At 37.9% G+C, this 17,576-nt stretch overlaps 1 protein-coding gene across 6 annotated transcripts in view; it reads right to left on the reverse strand.

Moving 5' to 3' along the window:
* Positions 1-16,852, reverse strand: part of SPICE1 (spindle and centriole associated protein 1) — a 61,625-nt gene extending 44,773 nt beyond the window's left edge. For 2 of the 6 annotated variants that reach the window (XM_023213398.2, XM_023213373.2), the window contains exons 1-4: positions 16,747-16,844; positions 7,540-7,635; positions 4,201-4,269; positions 480-623 (exon numbers count right to left, since the gene is read on the reverse strand). In XM_023213398.2, coding sequence (XP_023069166.1) covers positions 480-623; positions 4,201-4,269; positions 7,540-7,635 — 309 coding nt within the window. In that variant the 5' untranslated portion in view covers positions 16,747-16,844. The other 4 variants (XM_023213404.2, XM_023213411.3, XM_023213387.3 and 1 more) reach the window with 4 other exon arrangements.
* Between the last annotated feature and the right edge of the window lie 724 nt (positions 16,853-17,576).

Genomic DNA, 17,576 nt, shown 5'->3' on the forward strand with positions numbered 1-17,576 from the left:
CAAAAGGTTAAGCCAAAGACAAGTTGCTTACTACTCAGTTGGACAAGCATACAACATTATTATATTTTTTCAAAGTAATCTAACAGCACTGCTGTTAAACTGAGAAAAATAATTATAGCAGCTTACATATAAAAAGAGGAATAAGCAAAGATTGTGCTATTCACTTTATAAGTATTATATCACTGAAATCTCATAGCAATACAAGCAAATAATAATTTGAAATATGAGAAAATTCAAGCTGAAAAGTTAAATAATTTACTTAGGGTCACATAGCTGGTAAGTTGTAGAACAGGAATTCAAACCATCAAACCAGACTCCAATCATCACTCTGTTGCTTTTTTTGAAGTCCACATGTAGATTATTGAATAAGAACGTAGTGATTACTAGAGTCTCTCCAATGTGAATCAAATTGAAGGAAAAAGAAAGAACCCTATTTATCTCCTTTTTCTCTTTCTAACTCTAATGCAGTTTAGCGTTACCTCCTTCATGATAGACAATCTTCTTTTCTCAAGATTTAAAGTTTCAGGTTTCTGCTTCCTCCATTTTCTCTTCAAAGCTTTTTCTTGGAGTTCCCAGTGTACTAATGCTCTATTCTTTGATTTGTGTATTTCATGACGGCGTACCTATATAGAAGAGAAAAATACATAAAGGAATTTTTCAGACACAAAGTTGCCTATTCAGATGGTAAGACCACCTACTCTAGTTCATCACTTTTTAAACTTTTCCTGGTCTGATATATGCATGTTTATATACATTCATAGCCAAAATTTTCAGTCCCCTAAATTTTCAAAAATGATCTTAAAGAATATAGAGCTGGCAAACCTACCTAAAAGATATACAGAAAGAAATAATAATTTCTACTACTTTTCTGCAAGACTATCCAGCAAACTAGTGTTTTTCAAACCACAGGTTGGGACTCACTTAATGGATGATAAAATCAATTCATGGGTCAAAACCAGCATTTTTTTTAACATACACATACACACATATACACACACTAACTGAGCACAACGTAAAAGGTACAAAATCCACTGAGTCATCTTTGGCAAAGACATCCTCATTTCATGATCATCACATCACTACCAAGAACTAATAATGCAGTGTGTTTATAGCCCTTCAATGGCCTCATGTGGAAGTGGGTCACTGAAAATATAGAAGTCAGGGAAGTAGAGTTCCTGAAGTACAAGAAGAGATACGCGCCACAGATCTCAAGTGTCAGAGGGGAGGGTTCACTAAGGTGGCTGAGAAATAAAATTAGATATTTGGTTTTATAAGTACTCTAGTATTCAGAACTATGAACATGAACATATATGATAAAATGTACTGCTGAGTTTTCACCATGTAAATAAGAAATCAATCCATTAAAGAGATGATAACAAATATTACACAAAGGTTCTGACTCACAAAAAACAAATGAAGATGATTTTTTTAGACAATTGAGGAGATCTGAGTATGGGCTAGGTATTAGGTGATACCAAATAATTATATTTACTTTTGTTGGATGTAATAATGGCACTGTGGTTATGTTGAAAAAAAAAAGGCTTATTTTTTAAAGATGCAAACTGAATATGTAAGCACAAAATGATGTGTTCTCTGGAATTTGCTTTAAAATATTTCAGTGAAAAAAGAAAAAGGTAAGATAAATGAAGCAACTATGGCAAATTTTTAATAACTATTCTATCTGGGTGAACAGTACATGGTAGTTATTTCTATTTCTATCTCCATTTTCCCTTGAGTTTGAAATTTTTCATTTAAAAACTATTAAGTCAGTTGGGCATCATTATTATTCTCAGTAAATAGTTAATGAGTACCTACTCGGATTAAGACTCCCAGGTACACAAAGGTATATAGGATATGGTCCGTATCTCTCAAAAGCATTAACAATCTGCCCATGGAGATTGGGCATATCCGTATAAAGACAAATGATATACATTAGATGTCATATACTCAATGCCTTAGTTAGGTAGTAATAGTTCAGAGGAGATAACTCTTGGTCAGTTTCAAAAACAGGACTTCAAACTTACTATAAAACGATAGTAATCAAGACAATGTGGTACTGGCATAAGGACTGACATATAAATCAGTGAAATAGAATTGAGAGTGCTGAATAAACATTTATATTTATGGACAAGTGATTTTTCAACAAGAGTTCTAAGATAATTCAAGGGGGAAAGAATAGTCTTTCCAATAAATGCTGTTTGGACAATGATTATCCGTTAGCAAAATATAAAGTTGGGCCCCCCTCCCACCACACACCGTACAGAAAAATTAACTTACAATGAATCATAGTTCTACATATAAGAACTACAACTATAAAACTCTTAGAAGAAAACACAGGAGTATGTCTTTGTGAATCCTGGGTTAGGTAACAGTTTCTTAGATATAATACTAAAAACTCATGTGACAAAATAAGAAACAGGTAAATTTGACTTCATCAAAATTAAAAACTTCCCTGCTTAAAGGACACCATAAAGAAACTGAAAAAACAACTAAGAAAATGGGAGAAAATACTTGCAAATTATATCTGATAAGGAACTTATATCCAGAATACATATATAATTTTTATAACTCAACAATACAAGCACAAATAATCCAATTTTTAAATGATGAAGGTATTTGAATAGACATTTCTCCAAAGAATATATTACAAATGGCCGAAAAGTTCATAAAAGGATGCTTAACATCATTTATCATTAGGGAAATGCAAATTGAAACCACATGAGACAGCACTTTACACCTACTAAGAGAACTAAAGTGAAAAAGGTGACAGTAACAATGTGGGGAAACTGGAAGCCTCATACAAGCTGGTGGGGATGCAAATGGTGCAGCCACTTTGTAAAACAGTTTGACAATTATTTAGAAAGTTAAATATGGAGAAATTACATGACTCAGCAATTTTACTCCTAGATGTATACATATAAAAGAACTGAATATGTTCACACAAAAACTTGTACATGAATGTTCACAGCAGCGTTATTCCTAACAACACAAAAGCAGAAACAATGCAATGTCCACCAACTGAACAACAGATAAATAAAATGGTAGATCCATACAATGGAATATAATTTGGCAATTATAAGGAATAAAGAACTAATATGAGCTAGGCGTGGTGCCTCACGCCTATAATCCCAGCACTTTGGGAGGCTGAGGTGGGCAGATTCCTTGAGCCCAGGAGTTCGAGACCAGCCTGGGCAAGACGGCAAAATCCAGTGTCTACAAAAAATACAAAAATTAGCCAGGTGTGGTGGCATACACCTGTAGTCGCAGGTACTCAAGAGGCTGAGGTGGAGATGGCTTGAGCCCAGGAGGTGGAGGCTGCAGTGGGCAGAGACTGATACGTGCTACGACGGGGAGGAACCTTGAAAATATTATGCTAACACAAAGAAGCTAGACATAAAAGGTCACGTGTTGTATTCCACGTATATGAAACGACCAGAATACGTAAATATATAAAAGCATGAAGTACGTTGGTCATTGCCACAAACTGGGAAGAACTGGGCACAAGGAGTGACTCTTAATGAGTAGAAGGTTTCATTTTGGGGTAATGAAAACATTCCAAAATTAGTGACAGTGCTTGCACGACTCTGAATATACCAAAAGTCACCAAACTGTACACATTAAACAGGTAAATTTTATGGTATGCTAACTATATCTCAATAAATCTTAAAAAAAAAAAAAAAAACCTAAGTGGAAACTTTCAAAAAAAAAAAAAAAAAGTAGGATTTGAACTAGGATAAGGAAGTAAAGTAAGATTTGAACAGGTAGAGAAGAAGGTACAGAAACTGTTCCAAGTAAGGAATGGGGGCTCAGACATGGAAATATACATGGCATACTCAAGGGATAAATTATTACATTGACTAGAACAGTATGTTTGTATAGGGAAGTAATAAATAATGCTGAAGCTATCTATAGATTTTTTAAAAGGCGGATAGATAGATATATATAGGGCAGTACTAGACTGAAGAGATTTCAACTATAAACCCAACATATTTAATGAAACTCCAATACATACTAATTGATATTCCTAGCTGAAATCAGGAAGTACAGAAGACAGGTTTTTTGATTTTATATAGACGTAAACAAGATTAAACATAACTGAACAACTTCCAGGAAGCACCTATAGTTTATATTCTAAAGGTTACAAGTCAAATACCAAATAAAACACTGAATAAATGACTTAAGTTTTGATATTAAACTCACCAGATCTTCAGGAGTTGCCCGATGAACTGTTAGATCAGTCACAGTATTCTGTAAAAAAAGGTGGCCTTTCTTTAAAAAAAAAAAAAAAAAAGTTTTCTTATAAAATATACACATTTATTGGATTTTAATGGCTAAAATGGTTTCAAAATCCTGGGACCAAAAATTTTTTCTTTCTTTCTGGGAACCAGTATTCTCAATTTAGATATGAACACATATTAGTTTTAGGTGTCCTATTTATAGAAAATAACAGACTAATTTTAGATGTCTTACAGAAAATAAGTACTGTATTCACCAAGCAGTCATACATTATATTAAAACAATGAAAATATTCAAAATGAATATATGACATATGAATAAATGGTAGTATATATTCAAAATGAGTAAGTTTAACTAAAGTTTTAGTTTTCACACTGTAGTCTATGGAATCCCAGGATTCCACAATGCAACACTAAAGGTTCCTTAAAAAAAGTGTGTTCACTGGCTGGGCACAGAGACTCATGCCTGTAATCCCAGCACTTTGGGAGGCTGAGGCAGGTGGATCACCTGAGCTCAGGAGTTCGAGAACAGCCTGGCCAACATGGCAAAACTCAGTCTCTACTAAAAATATAAAAAATTAGCCAGGCCTGGTGGTGGGCACCTGTAATTCTAGCTACTCAGGAGGCTGGGGCAGGAGAATCACTTGAACCCAGGAGGTGGAGGCTGCAGTGAGCCGAGATTGTGCCACTGCACTCCAGCCTCAGCAACAAAGCGAGTCTCTATCTCAAAAAAAAAAAAAAAAAAAAAAAAGACGGTGTGATCACTACAGAGAGGTTCAATTTGTGTCTGCAAACATCTTAAGCATTGATGCTGCTACAATGAAAGATGAAATTTGAGGGCAATGCATAATTTCATAAAATGTGAAAACAGTCACTTAAATTAACAGGCACTAAACTAACATGGCAGGGCTACCACCCTGCACAACTCCATAAGTTAACATTAATATCAGAGTCCATGTAAATAGCACCCCTTGAAATTGTGTGGCACACAGGCTGCACAGCTCTAAGTAGTAACCCTGTAACTTGGCCCTTTCCAAAGCAACTTCAGCCATTGTGCTACACAGATTTGGTAAGGCAGGAAATAAAACAAGTTAGTTTTACTTCTAAGTGACGAGGAATTTAAACAGTCAAAAATGGCTTCTGACCAAAGACTAAACTTTTTGGCCATGATTTATATTTGCCTCAAGGCTTTTCTGTATGAAAACTGTTACTGCTTTTACAATGATTTAGAAAGATACAAGAGCCAGGCATGGTGGTGTGCGCTTGCAGTCTCAGCTACTCAGGAGGTTCATGAGGCCAAGGCAGGAAGGTCGCATCATGAGCCCAGGAGTTTGAGGCCAACCTGGGCAACATAGTGAGATCTTGTCTCAAAAAAAAGAAAAAAAGAAAAGGAAAAGAAAGGTACAAGGTACAACTACAGTATCATGAGAATTATTTTTAATAATCATTTAAAAACTCAGGCATACAAATAAGTGATAGGCTTAAAATGTGTTCTCATGGAAGAAAATAATAATTCCATCAATACTACTCTTGCTTAAAACCATTTTCTTTTGACATTGCATTTAAATCTAATCTATAAGCCATTTCAGAAAATGTCTCACTATTTTTTATCAAGACAGTATTAATCAGTTTGATCTCTTCTCCATCATTAACCATTTACTCCAAATGACTTATGACTATTTTCCAAGTTCAGTCTACCTTCAAATAACAAAAGATTTTTCCAGCACTGCAGATAATAAAAAGTAAATGAGGAAGGTTCTTAATGCAATTTCAAATGATAGGTTTCAATTAAGTTTTGAGCAATACTGGCATATCGGAATAAATGCAGTCATCCCGCAGTATCCAGGACACCCACATATACCAAAATCCACACATATTCAAATCCCACCTAATTGGTTCTCCATATATGGGTTTTACATCCTGAAAATACTGTATTTTCAATCCACTTTTCATTGTAGAGGTGGAACCTCAGGATACAGCCAACTGTATTTATTGAAAAAAAATTCATGTATAAATGAACCCATGCAGCTCAAACTCATGTTGTTCAAAGGTCAACTGTACTGAACTTCTCAAAGTAACCACTCTGAAGGGGAAAATATGTTATCACATAATTTTTTTCCTATTTATCAGTTTCCTTATCTTAGAGTCACATCCTTGTTATTAAAATTTTATAGCCAATCAGACAGCAACAAAACAATCTAAACACAGAGAAGTCCCGCTGCCCCACTTCAAAGGCTGTCAGTTTGCCCAGGATATCTGGCTAACATGGTAGGTTGCAAACCAGAAGATTCCAATTCCAAAAGAATCCCTGAGATCCAAACTAATCCCTAACTAGTTACTCTTCGCAATGGAAAGTAAAGGCACCTAAAGTCTCATGGTCCAAACCAAAGTATCAGGTTACAAAAGATAGAAATCTAGCTGGGTGCAATGGCTCACCTATAATCCCAGCACTTTGGGAAGCCAAGGCGGGAGGATTGCTTGAGGCTAGGAGTTTAAGACCAACCTGGACAACACAGCAAGGACCTGTCTCTACAAAAAATATTTTCTTAAGTTAGCCAGGGGTGGTGGTGCATGCCTATGGTCCTAGCTACTCAGGAGGCTAAGGCAGGAGGACTGCTGGAGCTCAGGAGTTTGAGGCTGCAGTGAGCTATGATGGCATCACATCACTCCAGCCTGGTTGACAGGACATGATCCTGTCTCTTAAAAAAAAGATATAAATCGCCTTGGTAACACCAGGCAATATTCAAGTTAGGAGCCAGAGATCATATGTTATAGGTACTTGAGACTTGTCTTACACCATAAGAGAACATTGTTCTGAAACTGATCAACCTCTGGAAGTGAGCAATTCATGGGATAAGAGAGCAAAGGTCATCTGTTTTTTTTTTCAGCCAAAACTGGCACTCACATGGTTATGGTATCACTGGTTGCTCTGAGCAAACCTAAAAAACGTACTGAAAAAATTCACAGACTTCAGTGATACCAGTGAACTAGAGTTGCCTTTATGCAGTGAGTTCTCAGAGTGACAGTGAGAAGACTTTTTTTTTTTCAATATGCTCCCCATCCCCTTAAGATTCCAGTTCTTCAGAGGATATAGAGGTTACAGTCTGGACGTGTGTATTCTTAAAACCTCCCCCAAAGGATTCTGCTCTTCTCTCCAAGACCTAGAATATCACATGCCCAGAAACCTATTCCACCCTATGACATGATGAGCCCCATTCAGAATACCATCTTGCATGACTAGGGCCGTATCACTGTCATTCCTCCAGAGTAACGTTACATTATTTACTATCACACCTATACTCACATCCCATTCTTGTTTCACTGAAGTTTTCTTCTTTACTTTTGGTGTCTTTCTTACACCAACTCGGGGACCACAGCGGTTCACTCTGACAAATGACATCTAGGAATAATAATCACATCAAAATTTTTAAATACAAGAAAAAACAATAAGCATCACCAGAGTGGGGAAAGACACCTGAAAAAAAAAACAAATTTTAAAATGCCAGAAGAAAAATTTAAGCATGATAAAAGGAACAGGCTATCAAAATAAAATACTTTCTTCTTTCATTTGACAACTAATAAAAGTTGGTACTGATAACTATAATAAAAGAGGTCTCAAGTCAATAACTTTTATATATTTGATTAACAGTGAACTCTAGGAATGCAGAAATTATGGCCTAAAGCAGAGAACTAAGACAGTCGTCAAAAGCTTTGTCATCAGTTACACAAATTCACAATTAGTAGAAAATAGCCCAGTCACAAGCTAACAATGTAAACGTAAGGTGAAGGAAGGAAAGGGCAAAAGAGAGTTGGAGTTCTTTTTTAAGCACTCTAACACTCAAAATCACTACCAGGTACATATGTGCTTACTTGAAAATAAAAGTAGCTAAACTTTAGAGAACAAATGAGGTATGATATCACTTCTAACATATCTGTCACATAATGCTAAATGGTACTAATTATTGATTTTTTTCTATCGCTGATAAACAAATTAATAATTATTGATTTTAAACTAGAATTTTTAAATTGTCAACATTAGCTTGCCACTGTTTAAACAGCAATGCTAAGGACACTAGACTACACATTATACCAAATTAGAAAAAGACCCATAGTCCTCGAACACCAGGATTTTACAATACATATATATGACTTTTAAAAAGCAATACATATACATGACTACTATTGCAGACCCTTTTAACCTACCTAAATAATTACAGGACTTTCCAGCTGACCCCCTTACTCCCAATAAGCCTAAAACAAGGACTCTAGTATTTTCCTTAAGTACTTTTAAAAAAAAAAAATTGTCTACTATAATAAAAATGTCTAAATACAAGTATTTCTTAAGAGTTTTCCCTCAATCTTCCTTGTACTCTGTACTCTCTCTTAACAAGAACATTCACTTCTTAAACACGGTATCTAATTTCAGCATTTACAATTGAGCCAAAGAAAACAAGTCACATACAAGTTAGAAAATAACATTTAAGTTTTATGATGGTAATGATGAGATAGCAGCAGTGGTAATGATGGCATCAGCTAACACATACTGTGCGCTTACTATAAGCCAGATACTATTCTATGCTCTTTAAACATTATTTTCTTGAATCCTCACAATAACCCCATGAGGTACTTACTATTTATGCCTCATTTTACAAATAAGAAAACTAAGAGACAAAGGTTAACCAACCATGAAGGTCACACAGTTAGTAAGTAGCAGAGCCATAAGTACCATTTTAAAAGATACGGAATATAATAGAACTAAGAGTCTAAAACAAACTCTTACATTTATGGTCAGTTTATTTTCAACAAGGGTGCCAAGACAATTCAATGGGGAAAGAATAGTCTTTTCAAGAGATGGTGCTGGGACAACTGGATACTCATATGAAAAAGAATGAAGTTGGACTCCTACCTAAAACCATATTCAAAAATTAAATTGAATCATGGATTTAAATGTAAGAGCTAAAACTACAAAATGCTTAAAAGAAAACATAAGAGTAAATCTTCATGAGCCTTGGGTTAAACAATGGTTTCTTAGAAATGACACAAAAAGCACAAGCAACCAAAGAAAATAATAAATTGGAGTTAATCAAAATTAAGAATTTTTGTGCTTCGAAGGCACAATCAAGAAAATAAAGACAACCAATAGAATGGGAGAAAGTATCTGCAAATCCTTTATCTGATAAAGGACTTGAATCCAGACTATATAAAGAATTTTTACAACTCAACAATTTTAAAAATCCGATTTAAAAATGGACATAGGACTTAAATACACGTTCCTCCAAGGAAGATACTATAGCCAGCTAATAAACACATGAAAAGATGTTCAACATAATTAGTCATTAGGGAAATGCCAATCAAACTCACAATGAGATACCACCTCACACTGACTAGGATGGCTATAATCAAAAAGATGGACAACAACAAGCACTGACAAGAATATGGAAAAACTAGAATCCTCACATATTGTTCATGGAATGTAAAATGGTGTAGGCACTTTGGAAACAGTTGGCAATTCCTCAAGAGGTTAAACACACAGTTACCACATGACCCAGCAATTCAACTCGCATATTTACATCCAAGAGAACTAAAAACATATGTCCACATAAAAACTTGTACATAAAAGGTCACAGCAGCATTTTGAACAGACAAAAAGTAGAGACATCCTAAATGTCCACCAACTGATGAATGTATTAATAAAATGTGGTGTATCTACACAATGGAGTATTACTTCGCAATAATAAGCAATGATGTACTGATACATGCTACAACATGAATGAATCTTGAAAGTGTTCTAAACACAGAAGGCCCTCTATTGCTTGATATCATTGATATGATGTGTCCAGAATAAGTAAATCCACAGAGACATAGATTAGTGATCGCCAGCATCTAGAGGGAGCATAGAATGGAGAGTGACTGCTAACGGGTATAGGGTTTCTTTGGGCAGTGAAGAAAATGTTCTGAAATTAGATAGTAATGTTAGTTGCACAATTATGTGAACTGACTAAAAATCTCTGAACTGTATACTTTCAAGGGTGAATTATAGCTCAATAAAGCTATTTTAAAAGACAGGAAAACAATAGTTATTCAAAGACATGAATCTAATGTATTTTAACCACTTAGATCTTTAACCACTTAGATCTCCAATTTACTCTGCAAAAACAAAGAGGAGTCATAAAATGTCAGTATCCCTATATGATGAATTATGTATCCATTAAAATTATATTAAGAAAAATGTTTAATGACAGGAAAATACATAAGAAGTATAAAAAGTAGAATACAGAACGGTATGTATAGTATATTCTCAATGATGTTAGAATATAGGCATTATTAATAAACCACTTATCTCTGCTAAGAGCTTCACATTTGATCCCACAACCCTGTAAGGGCTGTTCTGTCTTAAAAGAAAATATAGTATAAAGGCTAATAATACAGTCTGGAATCACTGTCTGGGTTCACATCCCAGCTTTTTCACTAACTATAAAACAGAACTAATTAAATATATAAGTGCTTAGAACCCCTGCTGATATAGTTTGGCTGTGTCCCCACCCAAATCTCATCTCGAATTGTAATCCCCATAATCCCCATGTGTTGTGAGAGGGACCCAGTGGGAAGTGATTGGATCATGGGGGCAGTTTACCTCATGTTGTTTTCATGATAGTGAGTTCTCATGAGATCTGATGGGTTTATAAGCGTCTGTCATTTCCTCTGTTTGCACTCACTTTCTCTCCTGCCACCTTGTGAAGAAGGTACCTGCTTCTGTTTGGCCTTCTGCCATAAGTGTAAGTTTCTTGAGGCCTGCAAAACTGTGAGTCCATTAAACCTCTTTTCTTTATAAATTACCCAGTCTCGAGTATTTCTTTACAGCAGCATGAGAATGAACTAATACACCTGCCTAGCATACAAAATTGTATTTAAATGTTGAGGATAACAATGTCAGTGACAATTAACCCTTTTCCCAAATAAGACAAATGAGACTGGAAGAATCAATATAGTGAAAATAGCCATACTGCCATTTTAAAGTAACTTATAGATTCAATGCTATGCCTATTAAACTACCATTAACATCTTCACAGAATTAGAAAAAACTATTTTAAAATTCATATGGAACCAAAAAAGAGCCCATATAGCCAAGACAATCCTAAACAAAAAGAACAAAGTTGGAGGCATCATGCTACCCTACTTCAAACTATACTACAAGGCTACAGTAACCAAAACAGCATGGTACTGGTACAAAAGCAGACACATAAACCAATGGAACAGAATGAAGAACTCAAAAATAAGACTGTGCATCTACAACCATCTGATCATCAACAAACCTGACAAAAACAAGCAATGGGGAAAGGATTCCCTACTTAATAACGCTGGGAGAACTGGTGAGCCTTATGCAGAAAACTGAAACTGGACCCCTTCCTTACACCATATACAAAAATCAACTGAGGATGACTAAAGGCTTAAATGTAAAACCCAAAACTATAAAAATCCCAAAAGAAAATCTAAGCAATACCTTTCAGCACATACACACAGGCAAAGATTTCATGATGAAAATGTCAAAAGCAATTGCAACAAAAGCAAAACTTAACAAATGTGATCTAATTAATCTAAAGAGCTTCTGCACAGCAAAAGAAACTATCATCAAAGCAAATGGACAACCTACAGAATGGGAGAAAAATTTTGCAATCTCTCCATCTGACAAAGGGCTAATATCCAGAGTCTACAAGGAACTTAAACAAATTTATAAGAAAAAAACAAAGAACCCCATTAAAAAGTGGGCAAATGACATGAACACACATTTCTCAAAAGAAGGCATTTATGCAGCCAACAAACATATGGAAAAAAGTCAACATCACTGATTGTTAGAAAAATGCAAATCAAAACTACAATGAGATACCATCTCATGCCAGTCAGAATGGCGATTATTAAAAAGTCAAGAAACAACAGATGCTGGCAAGACTGTGGAGAAACAGGAACAATTTTACACTGTTGGTGGAAATGCAAATTAGTTCAACCATTGTGGAAGACAGTGTAGCAATTCCTCAAAGACCTAGAACCAGAAATACCATTTGACCCAGCAATCACATTAATGGGTATATACCCAAAGGAAAATAAATCATTCAATTATAAAGACACATGCACATATATGTTCACTGCAGCACTATTCACAATAGCAAAGACATGGAATCAACCCAAATACCCATCATTGACAGACTAGATAAAGAAATGTGGTACATATACACCATGGAATACTATGCAGCCATAAAAAGGAACGCGGTCATGTCCTTCGCAGGGACATGGATGGAGCTGGAAGTCATTATCCTTGGCAAACGAATGCAGGAACAGAAAATCAAACACCACAAGTTCTCACTTATAAGTGAGTGCTGAACGATGAAAACACATGGACACAGGGAGGGGACAAACCCACACTGGGGCCTGTTGGGCAGCAGATGGGTGAGGGGAGGGAGAGTATCAGGAAAAATAGCTAATGCACGCTAGATTTAATACCTAGGTGATGGGTTGATAGATGCAGCAAACCACTATGACACACGTTTACCTATGAAACAAACCTGCCCATACCGCACATGTACCTTGGAACTTGAAACAGAATTTTAAAATATTAAGAATATTAAAATTCAAAAAAAATGAAAAACGAGGCTTAGAGAAAGTAGATAGCTCAAAGTCATACAAATTGTAACAGGCAGAGCCAAGAGCTGACACTCAAGACCAGGTCTGACTGACTGTAAAGCACCTGCTGGAAAAGTTTGCCAGAATTAGGTTACCTCTGGTTGCTTCTGTATTTCCCAAACTTTCTATAATGAACCTATGTTACTCTTAAAAATGGGGAAAAAATTATTTCAGGTTACATTTAGAATATTTTACTCATTCAGAAGCTAAACTTCCAGATGAGAATGCAGACTGGCCACAACTTGATTACAGCTTTGGAAGACCCTAAGCAGAGACTCTAACTAAGCCATGTCCAAACTCATAACCCACAGAAATTGTGAAATGATAAATAGTAATTGTTTTAGGCCACTAAATCTGTGGTAATTTACTACCTGTGTATGGTAGGATGATAAAGTGTATAGTTAAGCTGCTATCCCATCTTTGCCCTTCTCTTGCCATCCAACTTCATGAAAAGGTACACTTTAGCACCTGTATTTACTAATCCTTAGTTCTACCTCCAAGTTTTATTAATTACAAAAACTCTGACCCCAACTTTGCACGGAAAAGCATTCTTTTTTTTTTTTTGAGTTGGAGTCTTGCTCTGTCGCCAGGCTGGAGTGCAGTGACATGATCTCAGTTCACTGCAACCTCCGACTCCCGGGTTCAAGCAATTTTCCTCCCTCAGCCTCCTGAGTAGCTGGGATTACAGGCGTGCACCACCATGCCCGGCTAATTTTTATATTTTTAGTAGAGACAGGGTTTTACCATGTTCGTCAGGCTGGTCTCTAACTCCTGATCTCGTGATCCACCTGCCTTGGCCTCCCAAAGTGCTGGGATTACAAGCGTGAGCCACCACACCCAGCAGAAAAGCATTCTCTTGAACACCACCAATAATAGTAACCATATTTTTCTTAACCAAGGATCAGACGTTTTGGTCTAAAAAAAGGAATTTTGTGCCACTTACAGAAACCAGAGATCATAAGTGTGCTATAGTTTATTGTTAAAATGTGAGACTAGAGATATTCTGATGGTTTACAGTGTTAAGAAATCAAATATTAAAATTAACACAGCCAAGACAATCTATGCCTGTTTGGAGAAACTGAAATACTAATGGCCCTTTCCAGCTCTACACACTCCCAATCCTAGAAGCCCTCTCCTATCTTGGCTCCCAGGACACCCTTTCTCCTGCTTTTCTTCTCTTTTTTTTTTTTGAGACGGAGTCTCGCTCCGTCGCCCAGGCTGGAGTGCAGTGGTGCGATCTCGGCTCAGTGCAATCTCCGCCTCCCAGGTTCAAGTGATTCTCCTTCCTCAGCCTCCCGAATCACTGGGACTACAGGCACCTGCCACCCTGCCCAGCTAATTTTTGTATTTTTAATAGAGACGGGGTTTCACCATGTTGGCCAGGATGGTCTCGATCTCTTGACCTTATGATCCACCCAGCTCGGCCTCCCAAAGTGCTGGGATTACAGGCATGAGCTACCACACCCGGCCTCTTCTATTCTTTTCTCCTTTTCTTCATGGGCTCTATTGTCCCCCTCCACACACACAATTTAATCAAGGATCTCCACCCAGTTCTATCAGTTCTCATCCCTCTTGTCTTTCCATTAGATACCCTCTCTTTCATTCAATAATTATTTGGGGGAGTACAGCACACACCAGGCACTAGCTAGGCATTAGAGATACAAGTAAACTAAATAAACCAAGATATCAGTAAACAAGTCTAATATGGTGCCAGCTCTGATGGAGCTGCTTTCTTGATCACAAAGGAGCAGTTCACATCCTCCCTCAGTGACCTCACCTACTCCCTTGAGCAAAGCTATGAATGTATGGACACAAAAACACAAAAAAACTGTGAAAATGAGTTCCAAATCAATGATTCACACCTTTCCACAAAACATGAAACACAGTGGCTCGCATCTGTAATCCCAGCAACTCGGGAGGCTGAGGCAGAAGGATTGCTTGAGGTAGGAAGTTCAAGAACAGCCTGTGCAACATAGCAAGACCCTGTCTCTAAAAAAATTTTTTTTTTAATTAGCCAGGAGTGGCGGTGAATGCCTATAGTTCCAGCTACTCAGGAGGCTGAGATGGGAGGACTGCTTGAGCCCAGGAGTTGGAGGCTGCAGTGACTTAAGATGGCACTCCTGCACTCCAGCCTGGGTGATGGAGTGAGGCTCTGTCTCTTAAAATAAACAAATAAAAACAAAACAAAACCACCAAATGCTCATTTCTAACTACCTATTGTACAGATCTGCCAAATATCACAAATACCGTATATCAAAATAAAGCTCATCATCATACCCCAGATCTCTACTTGCTGATATTTAACAGGTTAACTCGATAAATACGTTGAATTAAGCTGAATTTACAGAATTACAATCCTTCTAGTTGCTCCAATTTAAAACCTCAGCATCACCTCTGTTCCTTATCTCTTAGTGAATCAGATAACAGAATCTATTAACTTTTTCCCTAAAAATCTCTCCTGCCCGCTCTTCTCCATCTCTACTAAAAATATTTTTATTCAGGCTCTCGTTATTCTAATTAGTCTCCCTTTCATTATTCACTCACTGACGTCACCATCCATCTATTAATTTAACTAATATTTTGAAAGCACCACCTAAGGGTGAGGCACCAGATACAACAGGAAAGCAGAATAGTCTATGCCCTTGCAGAGGTAAGAGTTTCTAAGAGGACCGCAATTAAACAAGTATTTACAACAAAAGGGCAGCATGGGCAGTAAATTCTGTCTGCCATGAAAGTACCCAACTAACTCTACTCAGTAAGAAAAAGCTGCCTCCTCTATACCCCCAAAAATGTTTGCACTGAGAGTTAAAATATGAATAAAAGTTAGAAGTAGGGGAAAGAATATTCCAGGCAAGCGAAAATGCATTTACGAAGAGTTTGAGAAACTCAGTTCAATTAACAAAGATCTGAGAGGGTGAAAAGTTAAAGGAGGAGGAAAGACAGAGAGCAGACTGTAGTCTTCTGAGCCACAGCAATCTGAACACTATCCTAAGACCATAGGAAACCACTGAAGAATTTTAAACGGGATAGTTATGCCTGGACTTAGTAAATCCACTCTGACTGGTAAGGAAAACTGATTAAGGAGAAACAAGAACTCTTTCCAAACACTGTTGAATCAATCCTACCTAAATACACGGAGAGAGAATAGATCTGAACCCTTTCCTTACCTCCTCTGGATTCGGATGGCTCCCCACTGTCAAGAGGAATCCAACTCAGCTTGGCATTCAGACCTCTCCCCTATGTGGCCCGGCTGACCTTTCTTTCCAGTGTTCTCTCACACTCCCGCAAATCCTAAAACCGAGTTCTCGCCTCACATATAGTTGCAACCATTCTTTTCCCTCTGCTCCGAACACCCGTCAGGCTCACTCTCTTCTTTGCCGGGTTAACTTCCACGGACTCCTCAAAACTCAGACAGGCGGAGCCTTCTGAGAAGCCCCTCTCTGACATCTATCTATCTAAATGACGCTCCTGGTCACAAAGCATCCTGGATAGTTTGCCTCTCTCCTGCTACCCGGCAAACTCCTCGAACGCTACAAGCGAGTACCCCCAATTTCCAGCTCTGTGCAAAAGCTCTCGAAAGCGGTGCGCACGCGCATACTCGAGGTGCTCTGACGCCACGCACAACCAACCAGACACGCACCCTGACAGGCACTTGCACTCTCAAAACACTGAGCCGCGGCTGCGCTTCCTGAAGTAAGGATTCCCCAACCGGGCGCCTGGATCCCAGGGAACAGAGAGATGCCACCACCGTTCTCCCCACCCTTTTGGTAGCCCTGGTCCCTAAGGCTCGTTGGGACTGCGAGCTGCAAGCCTCCGATCTATCTTCTCAACTTGCCTTGCCGTTTCCCGACTACCGCCGCCACCTCAACTAAAACTTCAGGGTCCGGAACCGCGGAGCGCGCCACAGCTTAACCCAGCCAGCGGCTTCCGGGCTGTTCCCTGGGTTACCAGAGCTCCGCCCCACGCCCTTGCGTATATCCGGCGAATCAAGTGCGCAGGCTCCTCTCAAAGCCTAGCTCGGGTTCTGAGTCCAAGGGAGTAGTGCCTTTGCAAGGTTCGGGGCAAATTATTAAAGACTAGGCATATAGCATTAACCAGTGCCTCGAGAATTCTCCAAAAGAAATATGTTGCTCGACTCACCAGACTTCACGTATCACTTAATTTGCTTTCACCTCTATTCATTTGTTTAAAAATCTTTAGTAGTGTAATCCCAGCACTTTGGGAGACAGAAGCAGGATTGCTTAAGCCCAGGAGTTTGAGACAAGCATGGGCAAGATGGCGAGACCCCGTCTCTACGAAAAATTCAAAAATTAGCTGGGCGTGGGAGCATGCCTGTAGTTACAGCTACTCAGGAGGCCGAGGTGTGAGGATCGATTGAGCCCAGGAGGTCAAAGCTGTAGTGAGCCGCAGTCATACCACTGCACTCCAGCCTGGACGACAAAGCAAGACCTTGTCTTAGAAAACAAAAATTGTTTATTACAACCTACAAATGTGCGGGAGAGCCAGGTTCTATGGGGGGCTAAAAGCAGACAAGGTGGGAAACTTACAGCATAGTAGCATACAGTTATCAATGACAAAAATTAAAATTGTGATGAGTGCTAAGAAGGAAGCACTCTAATCAAATACTTAGCTTATTATTATACTAATATTTGAATTACTGAGGAA

This window comes from Piliocolobus tephrosceles, chromosome 2, assembly GCF_002776525.5.
Source record: "Piliocolobus tephrosceles isolate RC106 chromosome 2, ASM277652v3, whole genome shotgun sequence".
Classification (NCBI taxonomy): domain Eukaryota; kingdom Metazoa; phylum Chordata; class Mammalia; order Primates; family Cercopithecidae; genus Piliocolobus; species Piliocolobus tephrosceles.